Below are 27,635 nucleotides of genomic sequence, written 5' to 3' on the forward strand. Positions count from 1 at the left end.
CAATTTTACAAGTATTATTGATAATCACTATACAATAGGCTATTCATCAGTGATCACTAGTAATAATAATAAATACTACTAATAATAATACATTTTATTTAAAAAACACCTTTCAGGACACCCAAGGTCGCTTCACAGATAAAACAAATGGAAGAAAAAAAATATATATCAAAAAAGGAGAAAAATTATATATATATATATATATATAAAATATATATATAAAGTCCATTTAGCCATATCACAGTCCATAGGCTAGTCTAAAGAGATATGTTTTCAGTTCCTTTTTAAACTGGGCAGTGGATTCACACTGCCTGATGTCGTTTGGAGGTGAGTTCCATAGCTTTAGGGCTGTGTGGGAGAACGCTCTCTCTCCCATGGTGCTGAGGTTCATCTTGGGCACCTTGAGCAGACTAGCTGATGAGGATCGCAGCGAGCGGGAAGGGGTGTAGCTCTCCAAGAGGTCGGTGATATAATTGGGAGCAAGGTTATGCAGGGCCTTATATGTCAACAGTAGGATCTTAAACTGAACTCTCTGAGTAACTGTACAGGTGTTATGTGGCTTGTGGACTTTCCTGGCTACTATCCTGGCTGCAGAGTTCTGAATTATTTGGAGGCGGTGGAGTGATTTCTGTGGAATGCCAGAGAAGATGGAATTGCAGTAATCAATGCGGGATGTAGCATAGGCGTTTACAAGTACCTCTGCACTCTGCTGACTGAGGGAGGGGCGCAGTCTTGCGATGGTGCGCAGATGGAAAAGGGCCCTGCGAGACACACTGTTAATATGGGCAGTGAATGAAAGTGTTCCGTCTAGTATAACACCAAGACTCTTCACCTTGGTGGAGCAGGGAATGTTGGCGCCATCTACAGATAGGGAGAGTCTGTTTTCCATCTTTGCCAGCAGTGTTTTTGAGCCAACAACAAGGATTTCAGTCTTGTTACTGTTCAGTTTTAGGTAGTTTTTAGTCATCCACAGATTTATATCATGCAGACAGGCAGTCATCGCAGCAGGAGGAAGGGAGGCAGTCGGTTTGGTGGACATATAAAGCTGGGTGTCATCAGCATAGCAGTGAAACTGAACACCATGTTGCCTCATATATATTTCCCAGTGGGAGGAGGTAGATGATGAAGAGCAGGGGCCCCAGAACAGACCCCTGTGGCACTCCCTTCGTGACAGCAGCACTCTCCGACTTGTGGTCCAAAATCTGGACAAGCTGTGTCCTGCCAGAGAGATAGGAGGTGAACCATTGATGAACACTGCCCTGCACTCCAATGCTGGTAAGACGCTCCAGAAGCAGCTGATGGGATATGGTGTCAAAAGCTGCACTCAGGTCAAGGAGGATTAGGATGGAAATGAGTCCAGCATCAGCTGTGCAGAGGAGGTCATTTGTTACCTTCACCAAGGCAGTCATTATCATCATTTATGGTTAAACATTAAAATATGATTAACAAGTAATAAAAGGTTTTGGGGGAATGATTGAACCTCTTGGATTCTATTTAGAACCCTTTTATAAAAATGAAAGAACCCCTAAGGGGTTTTTTTATATTGAACCCTCTGGAATGGTTCTATATGGAACCTTTTGAGGGTGCCATATGTACCAAGTTATAGAACCCTTAAAGGTTCCATTTAGAACCCTTTGTTTTAAGAGTGTAGTGACTTCACACAGAGGCTTGAGCTTCAGGGCCCCCTGAGCCCTTGGGCCCGGTAGGCCCATTCACTAATCCATCCCTGGTCTTGTTATGATCTCTTTGTACACAATATTTTGGTTTGTCTGTAGAGACCCTCACCACACTACCACAGAAGTGAAATTCTATTTTGAACATTGTTAGTGGTATAAAAAAGCAACGTGACACCTTGCCGCGTGCGCATCACTCAGCATCATTAACATCACTCAGTGATAATGCAAATAAACGTTAACATAATTTTGCTCTCAATCAAAAGTTTGAAGTTGTTAACTACCGTAAATAGACCCTAGGTTGTTTTTACTCCAGATTTCCACTTTAATTACCTATCCGTTTTATCCCTGCTTCATAAGCTACTTGTACTCAAGTGAGCTGAGAAAGGCTTGGTGAAGGGTTTGATGGTGAGTCAGACCAAAGAAATTGCAAATAATCCTTTGGGGAAATCAGTGATAGGCTACAGCTCCTTGCTCTCTCTTGCTCTCTCCCCAAGCATGGCCTTTTTATTCAGTCTGTTATTTCCAAATTGTCTTCCAAATGATGACCCTAATAGGCCTACTGTAGCCTTTTTTATTAGAAAGTTGTTGTTATGAACGCAGAATTCAGCGGTGCATTGATTCAGCGGTGCATTGATTAGTTGCTTGAGTGGACAGCTTACAGGAGAAATTATATGCCAATAAAAAAATGGAGGTAGGCGTTGAGGGTTCAGTTCCCGGCTACCACCATTTCCTTGAACAAGCCACTAACCCCGAGTTGTTCTGGAGAAACTGGCCCTTTTAAGAATTGACGTATAGAAGTTGCTTTGGATAAAGTGAAGTGAAAGACTGACATTCTGCATATGATGAACCAGCTATAAAGAGGATTTCTAGAAAGCACACAAATCAACACAGGCTAGATCTTGCACAAGAATTATAGTGAAGACTCCAAGCTAGAGTTTGTTCTAAAATGTAGGCTACAAAAATATGAGTATATGCAGATGTTCCTGTAGCCTAGTTGTGCCCATAGCTCTGAGAATGTCTGCAGCCTGAAGGGTCAGTGCTCAGTGCCCAGTGCCAGCGATGGTGTAGATAACCGATAGGATATGACAGAGACACAAGATAAACAAAACCAGGATCTTTCTCAATATCTCCCTCTCACTCCCGCTCAAGTTTTGAGTGTTATAACAAAGATGTTGGCAAGAGTTTACAAGAAACATCAAAATGTTCTTGTTGATATCAAAAGACTCTCTGCTGTCTAAGCTAGGAGAATGTAATTCTGATAGGGAACATCCTCTCTGCCACAGTTGGTCACCAGTCGTCGTCGAAAGTGGCTTCTAGTTTCTCTGCGCCTGCGGGTTCTCAAGTGCGCTCCTGGGTGAACCTTTTCCCTGTTGTTTCTTGGACTATTTTTGAAAGTTTCTCAGTTTTCCTTGGACTCTGTTTTTGGACTCTGGTGGATACAACTCCCTATTTAAGTTGAGTACTCTCTGTTTTTTTTATCATTGAGTTGTTACTTTATATTTCTGTTGCACTTTGTGTACTTGAGAGTTTTGACATCTTTTATTTGTACTTTGTGATTCCTCTGAGCTTTTTTTAGCTACATTATCTTCTGAACGTTTGAATTTTTGTATTCTTTTGTGACTTTGATTCTGAACTCTGGTCTACTGCTACGACTTCTGTGTGGATCTGCCTTCGTCAACCCTGTGCAAATAAAGCCTGGTCCTTGCAACTAATTCCCTGTTCGCCTTTCTCTCCCGAGTGATTCCCTGACACTTTCCATAATTTTATAAAACAGCAGTGTATATATAAACACAGAATATCGATGAAAATAAAGGAGGGTCTTTAAACAGTGTATTCTGCATTACATATGTATTTGGTGCACATTTCAACTACCAAAATATTTACATGCCATTTACATCACAGAAGGAATGTGTAATGTGTGCATCTATTGACTAACTTTCCTAATTTCCATTATGGAAAATACTGTACATATTGACTTATGAGGTATAAGGTTTTTTTTATGTGCATGGATGCACCCACGTGTACACATCATTACTCTATGATAGAAAATACAGATCATGGACACCCACATTATTTTTTAGCTTCATCTTAACCACAGCAATTGATGACAAACAAGCGAGAGAAATTACATCACACATTATCACATCTATCACACAGCAAGTGAATTGACAGAGTCTAGATCTATAAAACACTATTATTGTACAATCCACATTCTGCAATCTGCGCCACCAATAACTATATACACATGTTCATGCACTATAAAGTTGTAGGCCTACACAGAACAGTCCAAATTCATACAAACAACCATACAAACAAATACAACCACATCGCGTAAGTCTGTGGGACAAACATACATCTGCTAATTCACATTTGGTTACAGGGTGGAGCTGGCCATGAAACCTAAGAATGTACGGGTCTATTTGTGGCATTTACATGTTATTTACACATACAAAATAGGTGAAGCGATGCCTAAAATAGTACTACCATTGTACTTGACATTTCTATTAGCACTGACTAATCAACTCATCTCCAATGACCACATTATGGAGAAAAAGATTAACCAGAGGTGTTCAACCGGAAGGCATCTGTGGTAGCTAAATCCTGTAATAATTTGAACAGACAGCATTTCTTACTCATTGTCAACCGGTCTGTGTGTGTAGAATTGATCAATGGTGTGCTCAGCTTACAATCTCTTTTTAGACGTTTAATTAGTCTAGTTCTAGTGAACCCAGACAAACTCGGTCAGGTCTGTATTTCCATTGAAGCTGATTTCCAAAAGACCAAAAACAAAGCAACCACTTATCCGGTATGGGGCGGGCTTTATGACAGACAGAGGGGCGGGCTTTATGACACAGTCAGCAGCACTGTTCAACAAAACCAGTGGCTGCAGCAATGGTGTCAGTGTTAAACAATACTGACATGTATTTTCTTTGGAATTTGGAAATAAACAACTGTATTTAAATTAACCTTCATTTACAAGAAAAATGTACAGCAAACACATAAGAGTTTAATGTACCAACTTAATTTCACTGCTGGTTATGGCCCTAGGAATTCGGAAGTGAATGAAGGGTCCCCAGACTGATTATCAATTAAGATTAGAAAATCGGTCTGGTATCAGACAGGCTAACAGTTAATCCCTAACTGTGGAAAACACCACTGTTTTTCATGTTTGTGATAATCATGTTAAATCCCCTCTCTAAATTCTCAGCTATACGTACAGTTCACAGGGGCACATGATGGCCCTGAATGGAAATGGCTGAGAGCTGGTGTGCTGGTGTCACAGTGTCGTACATGGCATACCCTCTGACACAATGCACCTTGCTTGCACTGCAAATTACATTGCTGCCCCACTTAGTGATAATGTCATTGTGTGTGCCACAGTAATCAGATATGTCACACAGGATGGAGGGAGTGACACTCTACAGAGAGGAGGAAGAGGATGCGTAAGCCATACGCCCGTGTGGGGCACTTCTCCAACCACATGCGGTTTCCTGTCGCAAGAGCCCGGTGTCAGACAGCTGAGAGGTCGTCCGGGCCTTCGCTAGCTCGCCACGTGGTCGGACTGCATTTGGTCATCATGGTGATCTGGGTGCTGTTGTTCCCATTGCTGCCTAGGGACGGCTGCTGGTACTGGTACTTGGTGCCGTTTCCAAGAAACCTTTGCATGTGCCATCTCCTCCATTTGCGTTTGATCTCTGCCTGCACCTGAGATGGGAGGAGAGGAGAACAGGGGAGAGCATTAATAGAGGGGGGCACCCTCTGAGGGCTAAGGACTGAGGAGGTTGAATATGGATTATGTCTGTCATGACACTGACAAAAGTAATTTGTGTTATATAATAATAAGATCAAGGTGATTTTGTATTACCTCTCCATTTAGGAAACAGTACAGAACAGCTACCACAAAACCCTGAGACAAAGAGAGATAGTGAGTAACAAAACACATATAATACAATTAAACAGCATCTGTATAAATTCACAAATAGCCATTTTGTAAATAGGCTTTGGATCACATAAGCACTTGCTAGTGAAACATATTTGTTAGTAATTTTGTGTTGTTACGTCTGGTCTGGTTTGTTATCTGTATTTATTGGTAGAGGACACATCATGAGTGTGTGTGTGTGTGTGTGTGGGGGGGTGAGTCTGGGACGCCAGATACCACTGTTGAGCCACCTGGAGGTGTTGTGGGCCTAATTCAATGAAATGCCTATGAAGGAAGGTGCCTGCGATAACCCCAGTGAAATGCTCTTGAAGGCTGTTCTGTTGGTTGTTTTTGTTAGTGATTTTGGTTTTGACTGTAAATAGGCTTGCTTGTGGACTGGCCGCAGTGTGAAATCCCGTACCTATAGCACAAGGAATTTAACATCTCTGCTGTTTATATATTTGAAAAAAATAAAGAGACCATCTCCCTGGGACAGAATGGTCTGTATCAATTACGAAAGTGACAAATGAGAGGGACTGAGGGCTGAGGCTATAATCAGAGGTCCAGGAAAATGTAAAGCACCAAGATGGCATTTAGCATATATCCAGAAATAAATGGAGACTTGTGTACAAAAATCCTACACAGATATTTACTAAGGTAGATAAATATTATCAGTGGACAGTAACTAAGTGGTTCAAAACCACAAGTGTGATCAAATGTGTGGGTTTTAGTTGCAGATTATTTTGTCCCGGATCAGCAGTTTGGAAAAATATTGGAAATATAAGCAGTGGAAAAATATTGGAATATATTTCTTGGATGGATAAGTGACTAAGACGAATAACACAAACCCCACATTGTATTTATCACACTGATGATTAGACAAGCCGACATTTCAAGAATCTAGACCAAGTCTGCACCCGGCGGGAGGAGTCCCTGAGGCCTTCAAAAGAATGACACATTTGTTTCCATGATGAGGAAGAGAGAAGATGCTGTGCATGCTGTAGTGATTTACCTGAAATGACCCCAAGACCAGGTCGAACACAGGCCTAATAACAGGGGCTAGATTTTCAGGAATGAGTGCAAATACTATGTAGTTAATCCCAAACAGAGGAATCAACAGCAATGTTGATTTAGCCAACCTCCTGTGACACAAATAACACTGGAATGAATATTAATGGTTGCAATAGAAATGTAATGATTAGACAGAAACATGCAACAAGCGACAAAAAGGCTTATAATAGCCTACTATCGTAACACCCCCAATTATCACCACTTTTGTTCAGAAATTCTAAAACAACAATGTTTTTTAACACTACAAAATCTGGTTTGGTTCTTAACGGGAGCATTTACTGCCTGAAATATCCGGTTTTGTTTACCACGCTCGGAGTTATAGTGCTGGCCTGATGGGTCACCTATTTACGCCGTTTCAACGGCACATGAACGGTTAGACAGAGAATTCTCGTCATGAAATTAAAATTCCACTGGAGCTCCAAGCGGTTGTGTACACACAGCCTTACAACAGTGTTTACAGCTCTTCGAGTCACGGTAAAATGTCATTTTTGGTACATAGCTAATTAAGATACACCTGTGATTGCGTTTTTTTAGGAGTCCGCCGTCTTGGTTTGTATAGAAATGGATATTAAGTGACACATACACGCAAGACGGCGGCAATACGGGACCATAGGTAATAGGGGGAGTTCCGATACCAATGTCATATTGGTGGCACCCACAAAGCTTACCATACCAATGTGTTCAGTAGTATCACATAAAAAAAACATCTAGAGTAGGGAAAACTCACAAGTATTGGTTGGACTCATGTCGTCCGATATCTCTGCAATTGATCTTCTGCCGAAGTATCCGTATGATACAGATGAAGAGAATGAAAGTTACCTGCATGGATCAAACACACTGTATGAAAATGTCTGTTTCTCACCCCAACAGGCAGTATGGCCCATGTCAAACTGATACATTACCAGTATAGTAAATATGATGGGTACTCGGATGATCAGCCAAAGATGGTCATCAATCAAATCCCAGCATCTATAACACATGAGTAAAGCTACATGAAATAATGAATAGGCTACATTGCAAATGGATCTGCACCTTAAATTGGATACTATACTTTGATGCAATCATTCCTATTCTGCTGCACACAATATACACTGACATTTTCTGACACTTCTTGCATTATTGCCAGGTTTTGAAGAAATATAGAGTATAATTACTAACAGTCTCTTGATGTCATAAATCTTGAGAATGATCATGACATGATACAATTCTGTATGAAATTCTACAGTAGTAACCACCTCAAGGGTGCCCTGCACTTGCTAAAAATAGCCTTTTGGTGACCTCCTTGTGGAGCCATCGTCCATCACTTCTCAGAGGAAACAGCCTTGAGAGAAACATGCTGAAATTGCATTTACAATGTCATTTGAATCACCGCCAATGGCTGCATTTGTAGAGTAATACATGGTCCTGGCCACATGAAGTGTATTGAATCCTAAAATCTCTAATCTCTAACAAGTGTCATGGGCCTCCTGAGCACTATGGAGCCTCAGGGTTATTTCTTTTTCATCACTCCTTTGTAATACACTTAAGTCTTTAGAGACACACCGATTCAAGTGACACACCACAACGTTGGGTTTCCATGGAGCTGTCTTTGTGGAAATTGAATTTATCAATAGAACAAGAACACCTTATTCCAATTCTGCAAATTATGTTTCTCCAATGAAAGACATCAAGGTCAAACCTACCCAACATCAGTCTGGTGAGCCATTGTGATGCTCCACGCCATGATGAACACTGCAGGAACTCCTGGTCGCAGCCAAGAGAATAGAGAGAGTACACGGGTATACTTCAACGATGGGGGAATTATGCATGCATTCAATATTGTAAACAATACACTGGGAAGAAAAGATGGTTGCTGAACCATGAAATGGAAAATTACAGAACCGATAAGCCACCGACACGACAAGTGTTTCAGGACTATATTACTTTCAACAATGCGTAGAGTAATTCTCATTCATGAATGTCCCTAGTACAATGAGATTCAAAATCCACTCCACCTACCCCAGCCAATGAGAATGTACCACCAGAAGTATTTTCTCTCGGAGAAGAACGACACCGCTAGAAGGGCATGAAGATACAGTACTTCCACCAGTAACCAAAAGTAACTGGCCATGACTCCATACTGGAAGAACACCACTGCAGCCCTACACCCCACCTGTCACACAAAACACAAGTCAGTGATCAAGTTAATGCAGCAGCGGAAAAATACACTAGTAGCTATTTTCATGACAATATACTGGAGGGAGGTAGATGTCTATGAACAGAGGAATATAAGATAAGAAGAATATAAGAAAATAACGGTGTTTGACTGACAGCTAAACCCAACCCAGACTGAAAGAGGTTCAAAATATTTCTGACACCTGGTACTGACCATTAACATGCAATTCAAAACTTTTGGAGCTTTTCCTGACTGACGCACTGCAATGATTGATATATTTATTCACTTCACACCTTCATCCAAAAAGATAACAAAAAGTTCTGATGCATAAAATAGCCTTAAGTGTTTTCTTAATATAATAAATCTGCCAAGAAGCATGACATCTGCAAACGATCAGCAATTATTACCGGATATACAGTAAATCAATTGCTTTAAATTTCAACCTGTCATACAAAGACAAAGACAAGAGGAGCAGAAAGTGCACTCTCTGCATTTCATTCCTGTTAAAACAAATACTTGAAGAAGATCCCCTGTGTCTGAACATGGTACCCAAGTGAATTTGGAGTCAGACAGACAGACTCCTGTGAGAATATTTATGTTGATGGAAGGTAAAGCAGCTGAAGTGTTTGACCATCAGCAGAGCAGTGGACACCATTATCTTAAACCAGCAGCTGCGGATAAGCTGCTTACACCATTATCGAGGCATCATTTACACAAATGTCTAAACAAATATCCAAACAGCCACCAACTCTCTGAGTGGAGACATAAAGAGGGAAATATGCATTTCCATGTTATATAGGGTGGCTTTCCAAGGCCAGTCTCCATGCTCTATACACAAACTGCCATTGCTCAATGTTCTTAAGTGTTTAACAAACACCACAGCTCCCCATATCCGGATGTATGTATGCCAGTGTTTTATTAGCAAGCCTTTCTTAAAAGGGATCGAGGACTCGACAAACATAGCTACACCCTCCAAAGCAGCCGCCGTGAAGGAGCACTTGAACCTGTTCCACATATACAGTTAAGCTGGGGACAAAACATTCCCAGGTGGGCTTGTCAGATGCACTGATTTAGAGTGGTGTGACTTGCTGGTGAGACTGTTGATAAAGCATCTTTGGTATAGGTTAATTTCAGGAAAGGGCATGGAACTGTTCTAATATGACTGATACAACAAACAAAACGTAATATCTGAAATGAATCTTGCTTGGCTTTGTTAGGCAGTCTACAGGTCAACTGCACAGGTGTGTGTGTGTGTGTGTTTGTTTGTTTGTGCCTGTATTGAGACTCACTTACTGATTCAGAGGGACACTCCTGGTCATCAAACAGAACCACATCCTTAACAAGCACTGCGACAGCCTTTAGTATGAAGGACATAAACAGGTTGATGTGGATGTAGTTTCTCGTGCAATGTAGTTTCCTGGGGAAACAACAAGATGGGACATTCATCAGAAGTGTCAACTGAAGCATAGTTAACAACACTGAACTACATGTATCCTGAGATGGATTGATGGATTTGTTCTGCATAATCTAGTCTAGACTACAGAGTCCTCCTAGTTTGAGGTAACCACTTTGACAATTTTCCCAACGTCTCGCTTAATTTGATCCGACCTCTTAATGGGCGTGGAAGAGCAGCGGTTTGCTGTCTGCCTCGGGTACGAGTCCTGAATGTTGTGAGTCCCAGTCGCCTTGGATACCAAAGTCTGTTGCTTACCTTTAAATTCCTGTCTGTCCAGTTTCCTGCTGGCCCACCCAGAGTCCCTGCACTACATGATACCCTGGACTTGCTGTTACTGACCACAGTTTGCTAGTCGTGGCCTACTGGTTAGCGCTTCGGACTTGTATCCGGAGGGTTGCCGGTTCAATCCCTGACCAGTAGGAATGGCTGAAGTGCCCTTGAGCAAGGCACCTAACCCCTCACTGCTCCCCAAGCGCCGCTGTCGTTGCAGGCAGCTCACTGCGCCGGGATTAGTGTGTTCACTGTGTGCTGAGTGTGTTTCACTAATTCACGGATTGGGATCAATGCAGAGACCAAATTTCCCTCACGGGATCAAAATAGTACATATACTTATACTTGATTCCACTTCCTACTCTATCAACCTCTGATTAATGATGGGGGACAAAATCTCAGAACCAGAAGTGGTGCATTTGCACCACACTAAGGGGCTGAAATAGGGACATGCAGGAGGGGGACAGAAACACACTTTACATAGATCAGATCATAGACATCCAACAGTTGTTTCTATTCCTCTTTCCATGTTGATTACATAACGTAACATGTGCAGCCAGTGCAGAAGTTAAGTTTAGGAGCAGCCAAATGTTCTGTGTGAGTGATTAGTTCTGTCCAACTTCACTGAATATGACACAACTGTTTTGCTGTTAGAGAGGCCTGTCTAAACACAGTGTGCTTCATGCATCCCATTTCCACAGTCAAAAGTCTAGACCCTCGCTGAACCCTGTTATTTCTTAGTAATGTTATTGCAGGACTGTGCAATGTAAACATCTCACTCTCTTTATTTACTAGAATATAGACACACATACACCCATAAACAGAAACACAGAGACATCACCACCCGCCCACCCACCCTCCAACCTACCCACAGACACACACACACACACACACACACACACACACACACACACACACACTTCATGAGAGAGAGGAAGACCCAGACCCAGAAAGTGACAGAGAGAGAGGGGGAAGTGGTGGTTGCGGTTTAATAGTGTGTGTAATGTTTTAAAAGCTAGGAGAGGAAGCTGCAGTGCTTAAGCCATGATTAACAACACGTGCTAAGCCATCACGTCGCTGCAGCTGCCTGCTCTTACAGGTGTCGGCCGCTCTGTGAGGTGCAGCTCCAGTAAGTGTTTGATTTTATAGGCAGTCATCTTCACTCTGAGACCGCACTGTGCTTGTGACGGGGGTTGTAACATTAGGGAAAATGTCACGATGTGTTTGGTTTGCTCAAGAAAAGAACAATTCTTACTATGGGAATTATAGACAGCAATTTACTGGGAACAGCAACGCCTTCCTAGTACGTCGTAATTTCTTCACAATTATAGTAGGTCATTTTATTATTTTATGCTATTTTTACAGCATTGTGGTATAAAAACGTATGGTCTGGTTTAACAACACCTTACCTAAAGATGCACAGTATGACTATGGCCGCAGTCAGGGATATTAGGGAGACTATATGACCGATGGTGTAGCCAATCCTCACTGATGAGTAGAAATTGCCCTGTAAGACATAAACAGCCATCATATGCAGGGAGACAGTGCACTTGCTGACAAAGCCCATGGAAACCCATTTTGATACCTGCTCAACACCAGGATAAAGAATTGCCATAGAGATGGCCAAGAACACATGGATACAACATAGTGTGGGTGTCAGAGGTACTTACCAGACTCACCACTTCATCACTGAAGGTGCTGTTGGGGTTGTAACCACACGTCTGAGCAATGGCCAAAGCGTTGATCTCTGTCCAGCCTTCCGAGGTGCAGTTCCTTGATATATTTCCTGGAGGCAGAGGAAGCGATACAGTTTTCAGGAATAGGTAGTTTGCAACAAAGGAAACCATACAACTTTTGAGGGACACTTTTGTGGAAATATGTAGTGATTTAAGCCATGGCTTCCCGTGGCTTTTACTCTCTAATGTTCACATGCCAACTAAGAGAGAGAGACATATCCATAACCAATAACACATCTAAATGTTCCTTACTGGAAGTACCTTGACAAATGATTAAACTGACCCACTGTGCCGGGTTTTTCCAGCACTTATCACCACTTGTTACTAAGAAAACACACTGCATCCTCTGTAATGAATGTACACACACTTGTCCTTATAACCTTCCAGCAACCTGAACCTTTCAGAGTGCAAGAGCATTGTACCACTACACTAGCCCTACAGTTCCTCAGTGGCAGCTCAGCAGTGGAAAGTTGACCTCTATAAAGGGGTATATTTCAAGTGCCCATTGAAGCTAAACATAAAGGCATGCAGCAAAGTGCAACAGGTACCATTTTAAACCTGTACTACAAAAAGGCAGGTGGCGTGGAACTGACCGACCATCTGCCTGTCAGACTGTAAGCTGTAGTAAAACAGAATACAATTCATGATCTTTATCATATGCTATAACACATTGTTAAAATCATAAAAATATTTATGCCATTATTATTTTTATAGCCTTATCTTGTTACACATTTACTAATTACAAAACAAATAAAATGCAAATAATGCCCAGCTGTGGTAATATATACAGTATCAGGACATAGACACTATGTCTTAACAAAGCAGGTTGATGGATTCATTCCCAATTTAGCATGATCAGTCATCTTCATCCATTTTCACCTGATCATACCAACTACACAACAGGGGAATATTTATTTTTATGTTTGTTCAACTTCAAGCTTACTTGTCTGAAACACAATAATAAGATCCCTATAGGCTATGGCGCCTCATCTCAAAGGACATCTATAAATCATTAGATACTACAATTAGAGAGATTGGAAATGAATAAAACACCAGTAAATGTACCCCATGCCATGGTTGCTCTCATTACAAAAGCATGCTCCCCTCCAGACATGTGTTGCACATCCATATTTCTGTGAGCCATAAACAAGTCAAATGGCACTGATTGAAGCAGTCTTCTTATGAAGGCAAACTACAGCTTTAAATGCACACATATATGCCTTCATGGATCAACTACAATTACCTATATGATGATTTCTTGCATGATTTAACATGAGCATGTTGTAAGATCAGGATGCCTCTTTTTTGATCACTACTCATAAACAAAGAAAAGTCCTGAGGCTTTGTTGCAGTTCAAGAAAAATTAACAAAAAATAGTCTGTAGTGTTCTAGTCATGTCAGTAAATGGTAGAAACACAAAAATATTCCTGTTATCCAAGGATTTAGGATGACTGTATCTTCAACATATCTGATATTAAAACGGTGAGAACAAAGCCTTTAATCTTGATCAGTGACTACAGGCTTTGGCTTCCTAATAAACACACTTTCACTCAAAATCATCCTCAATCCACTCATCCAGATCTCGGAATGACATACGCCAAAGACAATTGTGTGGATAATCTCAGGGCAGGGAGGCTAAGATAGGTGAGATCAGCTGCTGCTGTTTCAGTGCACAGCACAGAGAGATTTGTTTTGAATGAAGGCTTGCCAAAAGAATGCTTTCATCATCCCAAGAAACAAGAGGGGGAGGATTTTCAACGACATGCGTGACGCCTCCGTGTGTTTGGCGGGAGGTAATCAACCAGCATGCTGTTGTTGCAGCGCAGCCTTTGAAGGGGCCTCATCACAACACTGCAAAGCATGCTGGGCTGTGGATCTGGGCAAGGTCTTACCACACACACACACACACACACACACACACACACACACACACACACACACAAAACACACACACACACACACGTGTACTGTATGTGTGTGAAAGAGAGTATGTGAGTGTGCGTGTGTGAGCAAATGAGTGAAAGGCCAAGAGTGTACAGTATATGTGTGTGTATGTGTGTGTGTTTGTGTGTGTGTGTGTGTGTGTGTGTGTGTGTGTGTGTGTGTGTGTGTGTGTGTGTGTGTGTGTGTGTGAGAGAGAGAGAGAGAGAGAGAGAGAGAGAGAGAGAGATGAATGTATAGGTCCCAAAGATCCCCTAATGAGTCCACAGTTGACCCATGTTAAGGGTACAGATAGCCATGACCATGCTCTCATGAGGTTTGCTGATGAAAGAATAAGACTGCAGTCATTTCTCATTTGTGTACTGTATTTGATCAGAGCTGTTGTACACTGCATCATCATGCATGAGATGTCAAAGCTGCACATCCTGGTTTGTGGTTGACAAGTAAATGACCAACCCAATTTTACAGGTAATTTTTATCAGTACTATGAATACGTAGGAGAAACACCTACAACACACACACCCCAGTCATAAAGTTTTGGCCTTGACAACGGCATATATCAAATACAGTATTTACCCACATGACGATGGACAGAAATCAATCCTCACAATCACCTCACAAAGTCAAACAAACTAGAAGAGAGACAGTAAAGAAGATGGATGACTAGAAACGTTTCCCGTATGAGCTCCTGGCGAAAAAGTTCAAATGTGTTGGGACATGGGAGTCTCCACCCAGGCTGAATTTATGGCATGTCCCTCGACCTGCGTGGCGCCAAGTTGCGTAACACATGTTTTCGTTTCCAGAGCTGCATAAAAAGACATTACCACTCAATTTGAACATGTGTCAAGACCCAGACTTTTCTCTGGAGTCTGTAATACTATAATGAGCAAAGGAGGATTTTGTAGGATTTTCCTCACTGTACAATGATAGTAATGTCTCACCTCTATTACAGGTAAGAAACTTAATTAAACTATTTGTGGAAGGGGGGAATTGATCATTGTACACCTAAGTAGGTGAAAATGTTGGTACACAATCCAAATACAATTACAACCATAAGTTCCAGCTTGAGCACAGAAACCCGTTTGAATGTATTTGGTGATGGATTAAAGACTGAGTTTTGTGTTGCACCTGCTGGATTGGTATTGATACCAGCCAGTGGAAATGTACAATCATCCAGGCATTCAAAACTCATGGGTGTCTTGACGGCACATTTGAGGTTTTATTGGACATCCTCCATCAACCCTATGATTGACAGGAGCTCCCTCTTGCCCTGGTTTTCACTGACATGGAGAGCTCTGTGAAATACACCCCACTCCCCACAGCATCAGCCTCCACATTCCTACAACAACCCGTGTCTGCCTCCTCTGTCCAAGGCTTCAGGAGTCCTGAGCCTACAATAGGGAAACTTTATCCTATGCATAGAAGGGATATATATCTATAGGCATTTAAACAGATACACACACATACATACACACACACACACACACACACACACACACACACACACACACACACAGTTATGTGCACACTCATGCATTGCACACACACATGGATCTACAAGTTCATGGATACACTGTGGCTGCATCTCCCTCTAGCACATCTGGGTTGCATCACTGATCTCCAGAGGCTATCTTTACGGTGAACTCCTGGCCCACGTGAAGAAGATAAATCCACCACATTTCACCCCCACAGCATCTAAATCCTTCAGGCCTTGTTCTGGAAGTGCTCCAAAAGCTACTCTCCCAAAGCAAGAATATAAAACTCCATAAAAATGCAAACTCTATCCAAGACTTTGAACTGGCCTGACATCGAAAATGATTAATTTTCCCCCTTACACCCCCCATCATCACAACAGATCAAGTGAGAGCCCAACTAAAGAAAGTGCGCATCAATAAAGCAGTGGGGCCTGACAGACTGTGTCCAAGGCTACCAGGAGAAAGTGGGCGTGGACGATGCCATCACTTATCTTCTACACAGGACACATTCTCACCTGGACAAGGGGAAAAGTGCTGTGAGAATCATGTTCTTTCATCCAACCCCTCAGACTGGGAGACAAGCTCTTGCAGATGGGTGTAGACGCTCACCTGGTAACCTGGATTACTGGCTCTGTAGTGGGAGCTGAACTGGAGTGCATCACTTCAATATCTGACAAAAGGACCCTGAACAAACTGATCAACATCTTGGACAATGAGTGTCACCCACTCCACAGCACTATTGTTAAGCAGAAGAGCCTGATGAGCTGGAGACTTCGCTCACTGCCTTGCACAACAGACAGACTGAGGAAGTCATTTGTCCCTAGGGCCATTGAACTGTTCAATGCTTCACTTAAGGGAAGAGGAGAGATAGACTTCTCTGCATAGTCTGTCTGCCTCTTCACCCCCTCCATGTTTGATACTGTCTGTCCACTAGCCACTTGTACCACTGTCTTTCTGCCTCACTGTTTGCGTGCTATATTAGCACATTAGCACATATGAATAACCCCTCCCTCCATGCCACAGCCGAACTGTGGCCACACTTATACCTTTTCTTAAAATAGTTATATATATATATATATATAGATATATATATATATACTTATTCTTGCACTGTTGCACTTACTCATTTGCACTATCACCATGACCACTATCACCATTGCACTATCACCGCGACACTCACTCACACAGAGCACCTTACCTTACCTTACTATGCACAGATAATCACAGGCTCAGTCCCTGCCTCAGTCATTGCAAGCACCTCTTGATTGATTAATCGCCACTATGTGGATACTGTTTTTAGAATTGATTTAGATTAAGTGTTAGTTAGCATAATTTGTATTTTGGGGTGGTGGTAGATACATACATACATACATACATACATACATACATACATACATACATACATACATACATACATACATACATACATACATACATACATACATACATACATACATACATACATACATACATACATACATACATACATACATATGGTGGTGGTAGTGTAGTGGTTAAGGAGCTGGGCTAGCGTGCAGTAGCCTGAAAGTAGTCGGTTCAATTCCCAGCTTCCACTGTTGTGCCCTTGAGCAAGGCACTTAACCCCAAGTTGCTCCGGGGACAATGTGATCCCTTGTAATATAGCTGACATATGTAAGTCACTTTGGTCAAGAAGTGTCTGCTAAATGTAATGTATATTTATATTCTTTATCTTCTACTGTCCTTTTTGCTTAGTTGTGTTTTTATATTATATACTTTTAATTACTTTTTCTGCTGTTAGTGAATGTGTGTGTGTTGTCTGTATGCTACTGAGACCTTGAATTTGTCAGTCAGTCAGTCAGTATGTATGTATGTATGTATGTATGTATGTATGTATGTATGTATGTATGTATGTATCTATCTATCTATCTATATATCTATCTATTGCTTTAAAGCTTTGGCAGGTTTTGATTTTAAATTATGGACTTCTGATGAATTTTGAACAGATACTAATAATTGTAAAACACTTTCATTCAAATTATGCAATGACAAAACACTACCCAATGACTAAAGTATGAAACAAGAAACTTTTAATTAATTTATTTTTTCAGAGTGTTTTTTTTCACATGTGGTTTTGACATTCATGCAGACCTGCCTACACTACACTGTAAACAAACTCTTTTTATCTTCTTCATCTTCAGTTTCACCATACTTAGTCCTAGTCTGCACACACACACACACACACACACACACACACACACACACACACACACACACAGTATGCATAGTATGCACACACATGCATGCACACACACACACACACACACACACACACACACACACACACACACACACATTTGCCTAGTTAAATAGCGCAGACATAACCATAACAGCCTAGAGACATGCCACTCTGGGGGCAGATACAGAAACAGAAATAGTCATGTACTGGTCCATCTCAGAACTCCCACGCTGGTTGCCATGTATGTTTTCAGACACTGGCCCTTTTCCAGCTAGCAAGGCCCTCCAGCCTCATGAGAGCAGCCCATCAAATTAGCCAGGACGTCTTTCTCCACTCAGGCACCCTGCTGAGCTGCCGAGACTCTCTAATTAATAAACAAGTTAAAAGTTTCACAACACCAGGACAAACACAAACATGCATTCGGCCCATCTCAACATCTCAGCAACCTCCTCAGGTCAGAGTGAGAGTTAATGATCTGCCTGCCAAGGATGTTGGGAAAAACGTACAAACACAAAAAGTCTGCTTCTCCATGCATTGCCCCCACAGCCATTAGGGGCTTGGCCTGAGCTTCTTCTTATTTACTGGCAACGGTTCAAACAAGTGTGTGTGTGTGTGTGTGTGTGTGTGTGTGTGTGTGTGTGTGTGTGTGTGTGTGTGTGTGTGTGTGTGTGTGTGTGTGTGTGTATGCGTGTGTGCACATTTGTCTGAGGCAAAGAGTTTAAACATGAACACTACAGTTTTCATACATGTTCTGTATATTACACCTTTTCCCCATTTAGACCTCAACTTCCTCTTGTGCCTTATCTTCCGCATTATAGATTGTGACAAAGATGCAACCACATGGGTTCATAAACATGTCAGTATGAGTCACGTATCACAGAAACTGCTCATGTTTTCAAGTTTTCCTGTCACATATCTAACTTCCTGTTCTCAATTTAAGCTGCAAGTCAGCATTTGCAACCAACATGTGCATATGGGGGAGGGAGAAAACAACATCAAGCAGTACATCAGTATGACTGCAAATGAAAATGCTTCAGTATCTAGTAGTAACTGCATTATATCCTTTTAATAACCCTTAGATGTGTGAGACACATTCAGGGGACTGTACCAAAATGACAACATTAACACAATCAGTTGCATCACATGTCTTCAATCCTCCAAGGGGGTCTGTTCACTTTGTTAAGAGGAAACAATGTGTTCTACCATGCTCAATAGAATTGGTTCTTAACTGGTCTGGCTTTGGGTTCCACAATTTCCCATGTTCATCAAGTCGCGACCCATATTTTGTTTTTAGCGTTCAAGACAACAGATATGGTGAGTTACATGCTAAGACACGCAAAGTGCCTGTAGGCCTATTTGTTTGGAACATGCTGATGTTTGGCATTACATTTGTGAAGTCTTCAACTCCTGATGCACCTTTCAAAGTAGGCTACACGACAGGTTTATCTTTGACAGGGGTGCTTGGTTTCCATGTAACATTTTAATTTTGATGGTTTCATGCTCTCGTGCCAGCAATGCACTGCACACCACACACTTGGGTTTCTGTCCCATTTAGTCCTCAATTTAAGAGAATCCATATACTACTTCAAATATTCAGGGTCGCAGCCTACTTGTTTACCGCTAAAATTATGTCTAACATGACCTTGCTGCCACATAAACATTGTCTATCTATGTCCATAGCAATGACATATATGAATACAGTTTTTTACAATTGTTTACGCACGTTTTCAAAACTCTGTGTCTATTTTTCAAAACTCCACACACAAAACCCACAACTGCTCACACAAAATGCAAAATGCCTCACATCTCCAGCAAAATGACACACAACATTCAAAATGTCAAAAACACATCTTTAAAGCAAACATTCACCTCACATTACAAACACTTTTGTCATAATATGACATTTTGGATACATCATGTACACACTGTTGCTCAAAACCTAAAGCTCTTCTGTCTTATGCTTTCTATATATATTTCCATACAAGAGTGAAAGTTATGGTATCAACAAAGAGAAGTTGAAATACACAGTAAAAATGCAAGCAATATTGAAACCAAAAACAGTGATTTTTCCCAAATAATTTGCTGTTGCGTATACAGTATTTTACAGCAAACAAGAAGAAAAGCAAAAAAGAATAGAGTGACCACCAGATGTACATGGAGTTTTGAAAACACTGATTTTGTTTTTTTCCAAAGACAAGTGTGTGTGTGTGTGTGTGGGGGGGGTTCGTGTACAGTATGTATTCATAGGCCTATAGACCCTTTCAACTGCAGAAACAAACAATTCTACAGTAAGCGTTCCTAAGGCATTTCTGGAGGCACAGACAAATGTATTGAGCTAATGGTACTGTACATGGGGACAATCAAAAATAGAGTAAAAAGACAAATTTTACATAAAGTCAACTTTTTGTAGAACATTACTGTAAGCTAAAGTCCGATTACTGTAATTTTCAAGTATCTGCATTGGTTCTGAATATTTCAACCGGAAATCCTCTAGGAGCAGATTGAAAGGGTCCATACCTATATAGAGTGTATATCTATTCATAGACCTATACTAAGGCAATGATTGGATGGTGTTCAGTAAAGTAAAGAGTGTTTGCACATGTGAAGAGAAAGAGTGAAGCACTGGTGATTTAGTGTGGCATTTTGATGGGTTGTGTTTGAAGAACGAAATCAAGTTACTTCCTGTTAGATTTTTGTGTATTAGGTAGAAAATTGTGTGTGGTGTTTTGCAAAATGTGTTTTAGTCCATTGAAAACTGAGTCAAACACTGAGAATTAGTGTATGGTTTTGCAGATTTGGTGTCGGGTTATGATGTTTGGAGGACATGTTTAGAAAATTGTGTGACAAGCAAAGATTTAGTGTGTAAGCAGTTGAAAAAAACTGTAAAATCTATGAAAATAAAGGTCCAATATTAGATCTGATAATGTAGCATTTTAAATGAGCGATTTCTTCTTTTTTAACACAAGCTCAGCGACCCACCCAGAACGGTTCCACGACCCACTTTTGGGTCACGACCGACCAGTTAAGAAACACTGCACTATAGGGTTTATGATCTATACAAAAAGAAAACAAGGACTCAGAACAGCTAAACGTCTATGTTATTATACCCTCTGATAATTAGAATCCAATCTGAACATTGTTCACCAGCCTGAAAAAGACCTGTTGTGGTTCTGTAATGCAAGCACACAGGCATGACCCAGACTACCCTATTCCATTTCAGTGGGAGAGAAAGAACACCATCTTCAGTGAGTTTTACCTTTGGGGTGGCCAGACACAAAGCTGAAATAATCTGGGCAGGGTATAGTGACCACCTCTTCTACACGAGCTGATGGCCAACAGGCAATCGTGTCCCACGACCCCAGGCAACCTGACAAGAGAAAATTGACATGTCAGAGGATGGGGAGAACACAACAGACACAGGTTGGCAGGAGTTGAGTCTTATCAGTGCAGTTAAAAAGAAATATAATAGACCCATATCAAATCTGATACAAGGATACTGTGGCACTGCCTCCCATATCAAATCTGATACAAGGATACTGTGGCACTTCCTCCAAAAATGTTTAAATGCCCTGGCTATGATTCCAAACCCCCAGCACAGGGTTTAGATGCAGGTGATGCAGGTGAATTTTTGTACAGTACATAGGCTTATGAAACATGTTTGTTGAAACAGGCATTTTTGTGACAGCTTACACAACTGAACACAGACCACCAACACTGAAAAGTGCTCCACTGTTTATCTCATTAGACAACATGTATATCACTGCTTGAAGTTTTTCTTTACCACCAGAAAGCACACAATAGAGGGCACTAGTACCTTCACAAGGCTGACTGCATACTAAAAGCTTTTGCTCTTAAAAATCTTATGACAGGCGGCTCTCACTGACTGAGAACCAACTCCTTTGTGGTTGTTTTAGGACAACAACCAACGGCAAACAATCGGGGACATACCACAGAAGAGACTATGAAATCTCAGCTCATTTCATCACAAGCGAAACTAATCTGTGTATCAGCAACATTACTCCTGGGACGAGTCGATGTTGTAATTGACAGCGCATGGTCTCACTGGCGCTGCACTGTCCGTCAGATCTCAACTTGAACTGTGTCCAGTAACTGCTCTGTCAATTATAATCTTAATTACAGTAATATCACACTTGCGCTACTGAGCATGGGAATCACAACACAATCATACACACACAGTGAGGTTAACACTGATAGTGATCCTTATTACGTCTCTGAAGAGTCCAGAACACCTGTTCTTTTTACTGATATACTGCATGTGTAACACGGATATATCTCTAGCGCCAGAGTAAAGAAAATGCAATCTTGAGTGCACTGCAATAGCAAATAATTACTGACTAACATACTGACTATTTAAAATATTCATTCAATCCTCTTGAAGAACACATTTCAATCATATTGTTTTTCACTCAAATAATGACAATGACAAATACAGTTTTTTTCAACTGCTTACACACTAAATCTTTGCTTGTCACACAATTTTCTAAACATGTCTTCCAAACATCATAACCCCACACCAAATCTGTAAAACTATACACTAATTCTCAATGTTTGACTCAGTTTTCAATGTACTAAAACACATTTTGCAAAACACCACACACAATTTTCTACTTAACACACAAAAATCTAACAGGAAGTAACTTGATTTCGTTTTTCAAACACAACCCATCAAAATGCCACACTAAATCACCAGTGCTTCACTCTCTCTCTTCACATGTGTAAACACTCATTCCTTTACGGAACACCATCCAATCATTGCCTTAGTATAGGCCTATGAATACAGTAGATATACTCTATATGTATGTATGGACCCTTTCAATCTGGCTCTAGAGGATTTCCGGTTGAAATGTTCAGAACCAATGCAGATATAATACTTTGAAAGGAATGTTCTACAAAACGTCGACTTTATGTACAGTAAAACTTGTCTTGTCTTGTCCCCCCCCACACACACACATACAGACACACACACACACATAAACACACGCACACACACACACACACACACACACACACACACACACACACACACACACACACACTTTTTTCTTTAGAAAAAGCAAAGTAATTTGATAGTAGTCAGTCATAGGCAAAATCAGTTTTTTCAGAACTCCATGTACATCTGGTGGTCATTGTATTTTGCTTTGCTTTGTTCTTGTTGGCTGTAAAATACTGTATTCGCAACAGCAAATTATTTGGGAAAAATCACTATTTTTTGGTCTCAATATTGCTTGCATTTTTACTGTGTATTTCAACATCTCTCTGTAGATACCGTAACTTTCACTCTTGTATGGAAATACATAAAGTCTATGAAAGACAAAAGAGCGTTAGTTTTTGAGCAACAGTTTGTACATGATGTATCCAAAATTTCATATTACAGTTTTTTTCAACTGCTTACACACTAAATCTTTGCTTGTCACACAATTTTCTAAACATGTCCTCTAAACATCATAACCCGACACCAAATCTGCAAAACCATACACTAATTCTCAGTCTTTGACTCAGTTTTCAATTGACTAAAACACATTTTGCAAAACACCACACTCAATTTTCTACCTAACACACAAAAATCTAACAGGAAGTAACTTGATTTCGTTCTTCAAACACAACCCATCAAAATGCCACACTAAATCACCAGTGCTTCACTCTTTCTCTTCACATGTGTAAACACTCTTTACTTTACTGAACACCATCCAATCATTGCCTTAGTATAGGTCTATGAATAGATATACTCTCTCTATATATATATATATATATATATAGGTATGGACCCTTTCAATCTGCTCCTAGAGGATTTCGGTTGAAATATTCAGAACCAATGCAGATACTTTGAAAATTACAGTAATCGGACTTTAGCTTACAGTAATGTTCTACAAAAGTTGACTTTATGTTTGTAAAATTTGTCTTTTTTACTCTATTTTTTGTTTGTCCCCATGTTACAGTACCATTAGCTCAATAAATTTTTCTGTGCCTCCAGAAATGCCTTAGGAACGCTTACTGTAGAATTGTTTGTTTCTGCAGTTGAAAGGGTCTATAGGCCTATGAATGAACCCCCACACACACACACACACACACACAGACCTGCACACACACACTTGTCTTTGGAAAAAAAACAAAATTTGCTGTAAAATACTGTATTCAGAAACAGCAAATTATTTGGGAAAAAATCACTATTTTTGGTTTTCAATATTGCTGGCATTTTTTACTGTGTATTTCAACTTCTCTTTGTTGATACCGTAACTTTCACTCTTGTATGGAAATACATATAGAAAGCCTAAGACAGAAGAGCTTTTAGGTTTTGAGCAACAGTGTGTACATGATGTATCCAAAATGTCATATTATGACAAAAGTGTTTGTAATGTGAGGCTTAATGTTTGCTTTAAAGGTGTGTTTTTGACATTTTGAATGTTGTGTGTCATTTTGCTGGAGATTTGAGGCATTTTGCATTTTGTGTGAGCAATTGTGGGTTTTGTGTGTGGAGTTTTGAAAAATAGACACAGAGTTTTGAAAACGTGTGTAAACAGTTCTAAAAAACTGTAATGACAGTCATGCAGCACACAATGGTGACCCACTACCTCGTTAAAAAAACGTAAATCGTACGTAATTGACGTAAATCTGACCAACAGTTTAAATTTATGTGAAGCTGATTAAAATACTCTCCACCCCTTATAGGTCAATGACATTCCTTTGTCATCATCTTGGTTGCTTTATCACTGTAAGTCTATAGAAGAGAATAGCCCCCTCATTCATCATAATTAAGATCGTACAGGACGGAGGACTCATGGCTCACGCACAGTGATGAGAACACAAATAATCAGCTTGCTTACAGTAAGATCAGTAAATTACCATGAAGATCTGGGATGGCTTCAGTGGCTTATGTGTGTGTGTGTGTGTGTGTGTGTGTGTGTGTGTGTGTGTGTGTGTGTGTGTGTGTGTGTGTGTGTGTGTGTGTGTGTTTGAGTGAGTGTGTGTCTGTGAGAGAGAGAGTGTTTGAGTGTATGTTTCAATATGAGAGAGAGAGAGAGCATACCTGAAGTGACATTCTCCACTCGAGACAAGCACAACTCTCTCTTCTTTTCTACGTCGATCTCAACACCACACGCCTGCACTGAGCTCAGCTGTTTTGTAATGAAAGAGAGCATACACTTATTACACTTATTAGAGACCATGCTGCAAAATGTTACATTTCTATCATCAACCAACAATGGCAGATTAAAGCAGGCTCAGAATTAAAGCACAGACTGCCAGTGTAGTCATGAAACAACATATGAACATTATAGACTTGCATAGAGGTATGCAAGGGCTGAGGTGAAATTTCCTTGTTGTGAAGAGAAGCCGAACTCCAGCTGCAGAAACCTTTTTTGCTTGAAAGCAGGTTACTTTCATCTCTGGGTTTTAGAGGGTAAGGACTTGTTGTTCTTTAATCTTTTCATTATCAACCTCCACATGCAATGGCTGCCATATGAACTAAGATTATGTAAATTTTTTGGACCATTCATCTGTTGTGGAAGGATATTCTGTTTGGCAGTACAAATGCAGTTCCACAACAGAGGATCAGTGTTTGATTAATGCCATTGCAGAGCATTATTACATATATAGGTAAATTGGGAATGTTTATCTTCTAATGCAAATATACAAATAATCATGCTCATGTTCGAATAACAATAATATTCAAATATTTACAAACCAAGGTGAGAATATGCTATCATAGATCATCAGAGGGTTTCCCCTACACTACCGGTCAAACATTTGAGGTCACAATTTCCATTCCACTCCATTATAGACAGAATACCAGCTGAGATCAGTTGCAGTGTTTTTTTTAATCAGGGCAGCAGTTTTCAGATTACATTATGTGCTTACATAATTGCAAAAGGGTTCTCGACTGTTGTAGATAGATAATTTTAGGATTGCTTTTATGGCCGGAATCACACTGGACCGGAGCCTTATTCAGATTTATCAGCTACTTTGGCAGATGAGGCGCTTCAGTGGCCACATAAATCAAACCGTTACTACAGCTATTAGCACCCTCTGCCCATATGGCCACAAAGGACTATCCCTTTAAGTGTGAGTCAGCGTGATTCATTGTCAGGTTAAAACACCTTGTTTAGATGGTACCCTTCATACCAAATGTATAGAACCTTAAAAAAACACTGGTGCTATTTGTTACTGAACTTGCCACCTTCTATTGGATGGGCTTTGCTGTTACACAACATTAAAGAGGTCAGCGTATATTAGTTGGTCAGGGATCATAAGATCAAATTGTGAACTCACATTAAATATCATATCTAATACGAGCGAATTCGTATTCAAGTAACTGAAGTCACAGACATTTGAGTATCAGGATGAGTTTGTGATAAGTAAAGCTGAATGCCTAATCAACAACATCTGCTTTACAGGTGGACAACAATCGTTTCCCTGGTAAGGGTATACTTCAAACTGTGTTGCAACCAGAGGGGACACCATTCCGTTTGTCATTAGTACAAGCTGTTTCATCCAAAAGGGTTTAACTAGAGGAATGTGATTCAAGTCGCACTGTAGTTAATTGCTGTTTTACTACAACATGTAGCCTATGCAACAATTTACACATTGTTAGGCTTGCAAGCCTATAGATTTACACATCTATCTTGTGTTGAATATATTCAGCATTAACCTTGAGAGCAGGTTTTCAGCCCATTGTAAAACAAAGCACCGTGTAAGCGTGGATGGTTTCTGTGATTGTGAATGTATTTTAACTTAATTATTACCTTAATTAGCAACTTTTGTATTGGGGACAAGGTAGCTTTAATATCTGCCCGATTTAACCAGGTCAATGAAGAATAGGCTAGTTTAGACTGTTCGGCAATAACGAAATAATTTGCTCTGAGTTTAAATGCAGGCTATGACGCCCATTAACTAAATCATACATTATTTACATTAGGCTTGCATTGCATTTAGCCTATATTAAAGTTACCATCATCCAAATGAAAACAATCTGTTATTTTTCAATTAGCCTAGGCTACTCACCAATCGCAACGAAAACAGAAGAAAGGCAGATATGGCACAAGTATCCATGTCCATGTGTGCGTAACACTTCGACTTCAAACTTCTTCCGCTTTTGTCTGTGTCCTTGCCACGTAATGTCTACTTTTAGATTTGACTGATTGGTTTACTATGAATCTAGAACCGCGTGTTGCCGTCAGATACTCACGTAGGCACTACTCACGTAGTCTTAATCCTTGTGATGGTACACCCTAAATCAGTGAAGTATGCTTTAAGAATGGATCCCTAACCTACCCACATGGATGCGCGCTCCGAACACAAACCTTAAGACTCACGGACGCTCACAATAAAAAAACAGCCTATGGGGAGGATAAATGCAAGCCATAAGATACAGATTATAGCAGTGTGGGTCGCAGGAGATTTTATTTGGGTCGCCAGCACAATTTATGTTGTCTAATAAATTAAATATTGGTGGTTGCATGCATGTTAGATCTGAAGTGAAATGGGTCGCGATGGTCTGTCATTTTTAAAAAGTGGGTCCCCAGAAAAAAAGTTTGGGAAACACTGGATTATAGGCTAAATTCGGCATGGCCATAATGCCATATGATCGATAATATTTCTTGTAAGCGTCATGTGAGTGTGTCTGTTTCAACCCGGTTGCTAAATGTCTCATTGTGGTGTACCAATAGTATTAGAGCCTATTAGCCATCTGTACACCAGAGCA

General features: G+C 40.5%; 1 protein-coding gene across 2 annotated transcripts; it reads right to left on the reverse strand.

Moving 5' to 3' along the window:
* Positions 1 to 3,478: 3,478 nt before the first annotated feature.
* Positions 3,479 to 27,147, reverse strand: vipr1a (vasoactive intestinal peptide receptor 1a). Of its 2 annotated transcripts, XM_048235214.1 has the most exons (13): positions 26,936 to 27,147; positions 24,963 to 25,050; positions 21,174 to 21,284; positions 12,218 to 12,333; positions 11,957 to 12,054; positions 10,115 to 10,238; positions 8,665 to 8,818; positions 8,349 to 8,409; positions 7,569 to 7,635; positions 7,394 to 7,485; positions 6,608 to 6,737; positions 5,542 to 5,583; positions 3,479 to 5,381 (listed from the first exon to the last, which is right to left on the reverse strand). In XM_048235214.1, the coding sequence occupies exons 1-13, from the start codon at positions 26,987 to 26,989 to the stop codon at positions 5,187 to 5,189; spliced, it is 1,332 nt and encodes a 443-aa protein (XP_048091171.1). In that variant the 5' UTR covers positions 26,990 to 27,147; the 3' UTR covers positions 3,479 to 5,186. The 2 variants fall into 2 exon arrangements, with proteins under 2 accessions (XP_048091171.1, XP_048093753.1); XM_048237796.1 differs by lacking the exon at positions 21,174 to 21,284.
* Positions 27,148 to 27,635: the final 488 nt, after the last annotated feature.

Source organism: Alosa alosa, chromosome 1, assembly GCF_017589495.1.
Source record: "Alosa alosa isolate M-15738 ecotype Scorff River chromosome 1, AALO_Geno_1.1, whole genome shotgun sequence".
NCBI classification, from domain to species: Eukaryota; Metazoa; Chordata; class Actinopteri; order Clupeiformes; family Clupeidae; genus Alosa; species Alosa alosa.

Coding starts and splice junctions, on each gene's coding strand:
- vipr1a (XM_048235214.1), bottom strand. CDS start 26,989: ATGGACATGGATACTTGTGCCATATCTGCCTTTCTTCTGTTTTCGTTG. Junction 12,334..21,173: donor TGTGTCTGGCCACCCCAAAG/GTAAAACTCACT, acceptor CTCTGCCTCCAG/GAAATATATCAAGGAACTGC. Junction 12,055..12,217: donor GTGATGAAGTGGTGAGTCTG/GTAAGTACCTCT, acceptor TATGTCTTACAG/GGCAATTTCTACTCATCAGT.